The 10,732-nt window shown below is 32.2% G+C and overlaps 1 protein-coding gene across 1 annotated transcript in view; it reads left to right on the top strand.

Moving 5' to 3' along the window:
* Nucleotides 1-10,732, top strand: part of LOC104867781 (heat shock factor protein 3) — a 50,391-nt gene that overhangs the window by 9,371 nt on the left and 30,288 nt on the right. The window contains exons 2-3 of the mRNA XM_019208684.2: nucleotides 2,906-3,014; nucleotides 8,531-8,655. Coding sequence (XP_019064229.1) covers nucleotides 2,906-3,014; nucleotides 8,531-8,655 — 234 coding nt within the window. The remainder of the gene's footprint in view (nucleotides 1-2,905; nucleotides 3,015-8,530; nucleotides 8,656-10,732) is intronic.

Genomic DNA, 10,732 nt, shown 5'->3' with positions numbered 1-10,732 from the left:
ACTTTTAATATAGAAATAAGATTTGCAGAACAATATATTTATCATTGTCCTACTTAAATCAACTTTAGTAAAATCTCATTTTATGTTTATATGTATATTTGTGTGTGTGTGTGTAAATCTGTATGTCAGTGTGTAAAATATTTCAGTGTATACTGTTATAAACATACTTATGTAGATTAGTGTGTGTAGACAGATATCCTGGAAGTTCTTTAAAACATTAATGATTATCTCCATATGCTGAGGCCTTTTTTTTGCATCATTTTATCTTTTCTTTATTTTTTACATTGAGAATGTAATGTTTTTACAATTAGAATGAAGCCAATTTTTATTTTAAGAAAATATTTAAAATATTATAGTGTGCATGCAATTTTGTCTTTAAAATAGCAGCATTGCCAACATTTTCCCAAGAAATTCATTTTTTTAAGCAGCATCTTTAGTGCTTACATTATATTTCATCATACAAATATGCCACAAATGATTTGATATTTCCTCCCCTTTTCTGGACATCCTAGATTCTTTTCAGACAAATAATACTTGAAATACATGAAAGATAATGTACCTTTTGTAAGTACTCACAGCTGTAATATAAATAATCTTTTTTCCAGTTAATATTTTGATACACTTCTTTTTTCAACATTCACTCTTTAATTATCATAAAGTGAAGGATGTACTAAAATACACAATGTGATTAAATTGAAACATGCATCATCATATTTTGCTTTCACTTTTATTGTATATCTATTTATTGAAATATCATTTATCTAGTTTACAGATAATTTTCTCTAGGGACTCTTTCACCAACCGCACCGCCCTAAATGTGACCAATTTTGTCTAGGGACTCTTTCAGTACCTGACTAGTCATTTTTTTTTCTTTTTGATTTCCATAGAGAGTTGATCAAGGGAAGGAATAGACTAACATGACATGTAAATTTTTCATGAGATTCTCTTTTATCTCTGAAGTCCAGTCAATTCTGGGAAGTGGCTTTGGAGGATTTTGTTCCAATAATTCAATTTGGTTAAAGTAGTCCAAAGGGCTTTTGAGAAGCAGATAATCAGTCTCTTCCTCCAGCACATGCTCATCTTCAATAAGACTGACTGAGGAATTCTGAGAACAAATTAGACTATGACTCATGAGGTAATATAGGAAAATAACACATGAGTTTTTTCTAAATCTTAATCCAAGTGGACAGTAAAATTTAAATATTGTAATACTAAAGTTAATTAATTTTGTTATTACTTCATTAAGCATATAAAATTTGTAATTTAGGGGAAAGAGTAATATGTATGTATGTATATTATCACGTTGCCTACTTTTGAGGGGGAGGTACTGGGAATTGAACCCAGGTCCTTTGCACTGAACTATATCTTCAATCCCATTTTTAAAAATTCTGAGACAAGGTCTCACTAAATTTGCCTAGGCTGAGTTCAAACTTGCAATCCTCCTGCCTCAGCATCCTAGAGATCTGGGATTACAGGAATGCACCACCATGCCTGACTTGCCTACTTTTGAATTAACTTTTTTTAATCAAAGTAGATTTATTTTAGAAAATTTAGAAAATAAAAATAACAAAAATTTTTTAAAAAAGTTATATTACCATCCATTAATAAATCACTGTTAGCATTTGTAGAATATTCTCTTGTGTATATGTGGTATTTTATTTTTTCCAGTGTTGGAGATGGAAGCCAGGGCCTTGAGCATGTTAGGCTGGCGTTCTACCACTGAGCTACATCTCCAGACTTATATCTTTATTATTCATAAAATGATATATTTTATACCATTTGGAAGTTTGCTTTTTTCACTGCAGATATATCATAAATATTTCTATTTCATTAAACATTCTTCCAAAACTTCGTTATATGGCAGTAAGACATTCATTTGTATAGATTTAATCAATATCTTAGCATTTAGGTTGTTTTCAATTTTTCCAATAGTATTGTGTAGTTGTATAAAGCATTAGAGTTTTTTATTTTAAAGATACTATATATGATTATTTATATAACAGTTTATAGCTAATTTTGTACACATATCAACAATTATCCCATTATGAATTTCCAAGTCCAAGATCATTTAACGGCTTTAAATACATATTGTTAGAGATATTAAGCAGTTTAAATTCCCACCAACAGTGTGTGGTTGCTTTTTAATTTGTTAATTTGTTGAGACTGGCTGTTAACATTTTTAAAAAGTCTTTGCCAATTTGATCTGATTATATCTCATTACTACTTTAATTTACATTTTGGACAGTTTTCTAAGCCTTAATTTGCTAATTCTTTGAATTACTTCTTCGTGTCTTTTCCCAATTTTTTCTAATGAAGTTTTTGCGCTTTAATAATTTATAAGAGCTCATTATATGCTAATAATAATTCTTTGTTGTCTGTACTGGAAATATTTTTCCATTTTTTATTTTACCATTTAGTTTGTGTCTTTAATTTACAGGGTCATGTATGTACGTTGATTTTCTTTTTTGTGGTCAATCTACTGCATTTTTCTTTATAGTTTCTGTTTTTGCATATTCTCTGTAGAATAATTTTTGGAAGGTTCTTTCTGTTTTTTATTTTTCTTTGTTCATTTGTTTGTATATATTTTCTGGTACTCGGGATCTAACTCAGGACCTTGAACTTTCCAGGCAGGCGCGGTGCCACTGAGCTACATCCCTGGCGCCTGTAGAATAAATTTTTCCCCAGGGCTGAGGATTGAACCCAGAACCTTGAGCATGCTAAGGATTCACTCTGCTTCTGATGAATATATATCCCAGTCTTAATGTTTAAATAATAATTTTTGGCTTTACATTTTCACAAATCTTTCAGCTTGTTAGCTTCTGATACATTCATTGTTGAATTGTTTCTTTGCTTTAACTTCACTTTTTCCGTAAATAACTACCTTTTTGTCTTCCCTTATTTCTAGAATGGTGAAAGCTTTTGCATTGTAAATGAACCAATGTTTGCCAAAAAGGTGCTTCCAAAATTCTTCAAACATAGCAATATAGCCAGCTTCACACGGCAGCTCAATATCTGTAAGTATTACTTATTTCTGCAAATGTTATTAGAATTTAGTGGGATATCACAGAAAAAATTACTCCTTTTATTTTAAACATATGAATATTCCTCTAGTTCATTTGGTGTTCTTACTACTGTAAAGTCTGTTATTCATAATTAGCTTGAACTGGGCATGGTGGCACATGGCTGTAACCTCAGCACTCTGCTACACAGGGGCAGGAAAATCAAAAGTTCAAGCCCAGGCCAGGCAACTTAATGACATGATGTCTTAACATTTTTTAAAAAAATTAAAAAGAGCTGAGAATGTAGTTCAGTGTGTAGGCCCTCAGTTCAATTCTCAGCAATAAAAATAAATCTACTTAGTTTGATTTATTGATTGAGATGTCAAATATAAAAATGCCCTTTCTGGCAAGACGTGTTTTGATTCTTTTGAGTTATAGAATATTAGACATGAATGGTTCCTAAGAATTTATCTATTTTAATGCTATTATGTTAGACGTAAGGAATGGGACCTAATGAGAGTAAGTATATTTGATCAAGGTTTGTAGCTAGCAAGTCAAATCTGGACTCCATTACTGTGGTAGAACAGATTTTTCTCTTTAATCTTTAAAATTAAAAGTCTGACATAGCACAAATATGAATCCACCTTCTGCAATAAGACCTCTTTTATTCAACATAATTTTTGGTGTTACTTTATAGAAAACTGCAGAAGTACATAAGAAATAGTATATGTACACACACATATACATATACAAATATACGTGTATATATGTAAACTTAGAATAGTACTTTTGTAGAATTTCCATCTTGCATTTTTTAACCTAGTGTTTATCATAAATGTTTTCTCATATTTAAAATATTTCATCATCTTGTGTAATACCAAGAGGTCCTTTTTAAAGCCGCCTTCACTTTTACGTACTTTTAAAGAGATACTTCCTTTTTATGTATTCCTCAAATGTTCATAATGAAAATCTATTATAGGAAAAAATAAAGTATTATTTATATAAAACATCTATGAAGTACTACATTCAGAGCCTCAAAATAGTAATAAGAAAGAATAAACAGTGTGCTGCTTTTAAATCATGCAAATTTAGAAGCACAGAAATTTTTACGTTTACTAACAATGCACAATATTTTCATTTAAAATTTATAAGATATATCAACAAAAACCACAAGCATTGCAGCAGTTTAATTTAATTATATAAGTGTGTGTGTGTGCGTGAACTGTCAAGTTAATATATCTATTTCCCCCATTGCTTTTTTCATCTTTCAACATTATACATTTACTATTGAACCTTTATTTTTTTTATATATATATATCGAGTCGAGACACCTGGAACTCACTATGTAGCCCAGGCTGGTCTAGAACTCACAGCCATCCTCCGGCCTCAGCCTCCTGAGTGCTGGGATTACAGGCTTGTGCCACCACGCCCGGCTTTATTGAACCTTTCTTAACATAACTAGAAACATGATTTATTTTCCTGGTTACTTAGAAGAATAGAAAGCTATCTATTTACTAATGCCTTTCTAGTAGGTTTTTAGCATTTTATAGTAAAAATTTTTTGATAGGGAATTTCAAACTCAATCCCTTTGGTGTATTTCAAAAGGTGCGATACTTTTCATTTATCAGTGAAAGAAATTAAAATTAACTTCAAAGAAAATCAGCAAATGGTAAACAAATTTCCTTGAGTCACATTTAACATATAAAGTACATTCTAGTAAAGCGGAGGGGCAAGACAGCTCCCACCCACTTCCATGAATTTCATCAAATACTGAATCTACTCAAGGGTGGAAAGAGAAAAAAGGCAACTTTCGAAAAGGACTATGTTATGAAATGAGGCATTTACTATGCTCCTTCCTGAGACCACCAGCTGGGGAACATACTTCTCTAATCTAGGTGTAGAAAGTGGAATGTGGAATCAGTCCGTCCTCCTCCCCTAAGGGCTGTCCACTGGTTACTGAATTTTTAAAAATAAGACTAAAAAAAAATAACCCCCCAACACTGCCCCCCTGCAAAAGAAGGGAAAAATACTAAGATGTCCCAGATTATTCTCAAGTGAAACCGAGGAGCAGCTTCAACAACTAAAATTAGTCCATTACAGATTACAAGAGTGCCTTACTTTTAAACAACAACAACAACAAAAGTTTTTTTGAAACAACAACACAAAAAATAGTCGGACAATCATAGTTATTCAAAATTAACTACTTGGAGGGTTGTGGGGCACACCCATCAGCTTTGTCTCACATGAGTGCACTTGGGTATGTGCAGGCATTTAACATTATTGCATAAATGAATTTTAATTTTTAATCTTTAGTTTGATTTCAACATTGATTTTACTGTGATGCCTACACTAGCTGTGCATAGAGGGATCTGGAGAGACATTCATAGCAGTGCATACCTGCGGCTCTGGAAGCCCCCGGGCAAAAATTTTACATTTAGTCAAATATTCTATAATGTAATTAGTAGCATGTGTGCAATTAATAGAAATTTCAAAAAGAAAAAGTACAAGGAATTCTTGCTCTTTCGTATTTCTTCTAAAGTAGTCTGTTTTAAAGGAATATATATGAATATGCATATGCATAATATATATAATCCCTTTCTAAAAATTTATGATCAATGCATAGTGGCTTGTAGAAAATATGAATATAAATATTAATATTGTGAGAATGAGAAATACCAACAACGTTCTGTATTCTAGGCCCATGGGAAGAAAGTCCACCTTGACTAGTAGAAAAGGCAGTAAGAAATTACACTTAGAGTGCAAAAACAATTACTTATTGGTAATGTTTTATACCCTTATTTTCTTTTTGATTGTTTATTCTAAGAAAGATATTAATTTTTAAATTTTTATTTTGTTCCATTTCACTTTATTTTAATGTAAGGTTTCACTATGCTATTCAGGCTGGCTTTGAACTCTTGAGCTAAAGTGGTCCTCCTGCTCATTGTGTGTTTTTGGTACCTTTGTTGAGTGAGAATCATTTCTCTGTAGATGCATGCAGATTTCTGGGCTTTCTATCACTAAACTACAGTCCTAGCATGCTCAAAGCCCTAGGTTTGATCCTGTTACTGAAAAAAGAAAACACAAAAGCAGAAACACATAACATACACATACACAATCCTTCCATTTCCTTTGTTTAAAAATCGTCATGCAGGCTAGGAGTGATAGCACATGCCTGTAATCCCAGCACTTGGGAGGCTGAGGCAGGAGGATTGTTGTGAGTTCGAGACCAGCCTGGGCTATATAGTGAGTTCCAGGTCAGTCTCAAAAAAATTATCATGTGGAAACTTAAAATTCTATTTTATTTTATTTTTGGTTAGCATGTATTAATTGTAATATTAATGGAATTCAGTGCAACATTTATATACTTTTTTAGACATGGTCTTGCTGTGTTTCCCAGACTGCCCTTATACTCCTAGTCTCAAGCAGTCCACCTGCCTCAACTTCCTGAGTAGCTGGGACTACAGGCATTCAGTACTACACCCCAGTGTCATATATTAACACATGCATATTGCTTGCACTGATCAAATCAGGGTGAATAGCATTCCATTCTCCTTACCATTTCTTTATATTTGGAGGCTTTGATCAGTGCCCTTCTACATCTTCACAAAACAATTAGGTTATTCTGAGGTATAGTTTTTGTACTATGCTGTGCAATACTGGAACTCACTTCTTCTATCTGACTGTTTTGGTACTGTCTTAGTTACTTTTCTGTCATTGTTGAGACAAGATAACCAACACCCAAAGTTGAAGGAGGAAAGATTTATTTAGCTCACAGTGTGTAGAGGTGTCAGTCCATAAATGGCTGGCTCCAAGGCAGAGTGGCCCATAGTGGAGGAACAATAGTACATTACAGAGCAAAGGTAGCAAAGCAACAGGAAAGCCTTAGCAGCATCTTTCTTTCCCTTTTATCTTATCCAGACTACTGGGATTAGGGTGGTGCCAAACCAATCAGTGTACTGATTTAGTAATCATATGCCCTTAATCCAGCATCACATACTCTAGATTCAGCCGCCTCTGAAAAAGCCACCTATGACCACATGAGACTTTGAGGGGACATTTAGGCCCAAACCATAACACTATTTAACTTCCTTTTGTCCAGCCTCTCCCCTCTACACACGCTTTTAAACCTTTAGTAATAACTATTCTACATTCAGGTACACCTTTTTTAGTTTCAACGTATGGATGAGCATATATGGTATTTGTCTTTCTGTGCCTGGCTTGTTTCACTTAACTTAATGTCCTCCAGTATCGTCCATTTTGTGATTAACAAAATTTCATTCTTCTTTGTGGCTGAATATTAAATTTATATATATACATATATATATATGTATATATATATATCATATTTCCTTTATCCATTTATCTTTTGAAAGGCACCTAGGTTGATTGCATATCCTAGCTTTTTTGAATAGTGTCACTATAAACTTGAAAGTGCAAGAATCTCCTTGGTATGATGATTTCATTTCCTTTGATTGTATACCCACACTCAGGATTTCTGGATCATATGATAGATCTATTTTTACTTTTTAAGGAAGCTCCATACTGGCTATAATCCACCAACAGTATTTGAAAATTCCCTTTTCTCCATATCCCCACCAGCACATTATTTTTGTAATTTTTATGAAAAAAATTTAAAACAGAATAATAGATATTACACTATGCATTGTTATCTTCAAAGTAGATACTCAGTAGAAGACATAAACTAAAAAGATTCTTACAGAAAAGAAATACAAAGAGTAATATGAACTTCTTTTCAAAAAGCTAAGAGAAACAATTAAATGTTAATCACAATTCTTACTCCAGTAGATGGATATCATATTATGTTTTTGCTTTACATTTCCCTGATAACCGGTGATATTTACTATTCTTTTCATATATTGGCCATTTGTATTTCTTCTTGTGAGAAACATCTATTCAAATCTTTATCCCCCCCCGTTTTTTTTCATACCAGGGATCCAACTTGGGACCTTGCATTTGCGAGGCACGTGGTAGAACCACTGAGCTAAATCCCCAGCCTTTATGCCGTTTTTAATTGGGTTATTTGTTCTCTTGTTGCTGCTCTTTATTTTTTAGGAGCAGATGATCTACTTGGTCATCTAAGACCTTTGCTTCTCCTTGTTCATATGACTTCCTTTTTAGTATTTTCAAAGGGTGAGCAGAGCACTAAAAGATGAAACCAAAATCATTTATTTTTGCTCTCAGTAATCCTTGAGATATCCCCACATAATAGTGAGTGTTGCAGAAATTTGAAGCTGTTTGTTAAAATGAGATTGGCTGATTTCATATAGGTTTTAATCATCCATGCTTCTCCACCAGTACCTTAGGCTCATTTTCACGTTTTATATAAACAAAATAAAACGAACTACTGAGATCTCAGTTCCCAAATTTGAAATTAGGTTATTTTATTTCAGCAATTATGTTGACAGGTATTTCTCAGTATTGCTAATATATTCTGATAATTTTCAGCTTTCCTGACAAGAATCTATTCAGTGACCTTTGTTTCTTATTGTTATTGTTTTATTTATTGTTAGATGGTTTCCGAAAGGTGATTAAATTGAAGAAGGCAAAGACTGGCTCAAAGGCAAAATCTATGGAATTTCAACATCCACACTTCAAAAAGGGCGGAGAAAGCTTTCTAGAAAACATCAAGCGCAAAGTAAGAAGATCATTGTCTCACACTTTTCTGTAAATATTTGGGCTGCAGTCAGTCTTTACTTGATTTAAATATTTTACAGTTTCTCAAAGTCTTAAGGTTAAGATTTGCTGGAATTTTCCAGCTGGAAACTCATTTCTTAGCTATTTTTTCTGGTTCTCTAGAAAGATAATCTTTAGATACTGATTTTTTTCTCACATTTTATCACTCTTCCTGGGGTATATTTTATTGCTTTTGTGTTTTTTTACCATGGAGATGAAAATATAATATTTTAGGAACTAGGCAGAGGAGACCAGGATAAGTTGCAAAGTAATAACTTTATTTTTATATTTGTCTTAATAAGCAAAATAACTGCTGAGCCTGTCTGCTCACACCCAGAGGTACTTATAGATCAAGACAAAATATAAATAGTAACCCAGGTTTTCACTCATGAGATATCTATGCATGTTGATTTTTTTATGAACCTCATGTATAAATGGCATCTATGTACTGGATGCTTAGGAATAAAAGCATGATTTGAAATGTTGTTTAGAATAGTGGTTCTTAATGCATGGTTTGCAAACCCATAGAGGTCTTGATACAGTTTTGGGAGAACTATGAAGTAAAAAGTATTTTTCTAATAGGTATCAGGACATTGTTTGCTTTTGTCATTCTTTATTCTCTCATGAGTACAGTGGAATACTCCCAAGAATACAAGACATCTGATTGTATCATCAATCTAATGTTCACATTATGTTAATGTTAATATTTTAAGGTTTAAAAAATTAATGAATATTTTATATTTTATCAATTTGTAATTATAATAGTGTATGTTTATTGATATAACCCATATTAAAAATGTTTTGAGGATTTCAAAAAGTTTTGAAACATAAAGGGTTCTAAGACTAAAGAACCACTAGAGTAGGACAAATTTGGTTCACAGAATGCTCTTTTCATAATCCTAAAATAACATAACTTTATTTTACTAGTAGCAACCTTATGATGACCTCCTACATTATATGAGGTAGAAGAATGAAAGCCAAAGATAAATTAAGTTAAATCAGAATCCAATCCCATTGTAAATAATATTTATACATATAAACTAACTTATAATTAACAGTAGTTTATAGCTTTTACATGGGAAACAGTTGTTTTCATATACCATTATTTACTACAGCTGACAATCTTGATACATTAGAAGAAAAACCATATTTTTGTTTTATTGTAAAAGAAAACAAGGCCCTCAAATGTTTTTTTCTAATACTGTGTTGACTTGTTAGCTTTTGAGTCCATAGCTTTAGTGAATATTTGGGGAATGATACATACAATCCATAAAGGAGATGATTAAGTTATGGGCAAAATAAATGACAGGCAATATTTTCATTATCGCAGACTCAAAACAGGCATTGAGTTCCTTCCAATTGTAATTGCACCCTCTTCTGAATGCTAATAAAACACTGTATATTATCTGTGCTGCTCATTTAGCATTTATTACATACTGCTTTTTATAGATAATCATCTTGTTTGTCTAAATATCTAGCCATCTCTCCTGCTCAGTTAATTGCACGGGGGATATTTGACAGATCAGCTCTTTTTTCAGTTACCATTATAGCAGGTAAAAAACAAGTTGAAAGTTTCTATCTGCAATTCCCAAGTTTCAGCTCGAGGGATGTAGATTCTGTAGTTCTTCGCTTACTAGAACTCAAGCTTATTCACAGTAGTGCCATGAGATAAAGTCTCAACTTAGAAGTAATTGAAGTGTTGCCTTATTTTTTTAAAGCTTTATTTTTATTATCTTTATTATCAGTATTAAATGTTTGAATAAAAACTTTTATTGGACTCATACTGTGATATTCTGAATGAGTGAGACTTTTAAAACATCTATTAAATACAAACTAGAACTCAAGCTTATTCACAGTAGTGCCATGAGATAAAGTCTCAACTTAGAAGTAATTGAAGTGTTGCCTTATTTTTTTAAAGCTTTATTTTTATTATCTTTATTATCAGTATTAAATGTTTGAATAAAAACTTTTATTGGACTCATACTGTGATATTCTGAATGAGTGAGACTTTTAAAACATCTATTAAATACAAAAATGCA

The sequence above is a fragment of the Fukomys damarensis genome, unplaced genomic scaffold (assembly GCF_012274545.1).
Source record: "Fukomys damarensis isolate Sample0158 unplaced genomic scaffold, DMR_v1.0_HiC HiC_scaffold_39, whole genome shotgun sequence".
NCBI classification, from domain to species: Eukaryota; Metazoa; Chordata; class Mammalia; order Rodentia; family Bathyergidae; genus Fukomys; species Fukomys damarensis.
This window is presented reverse-complemented; position numbering and strand designations above follow the sequence as displayed.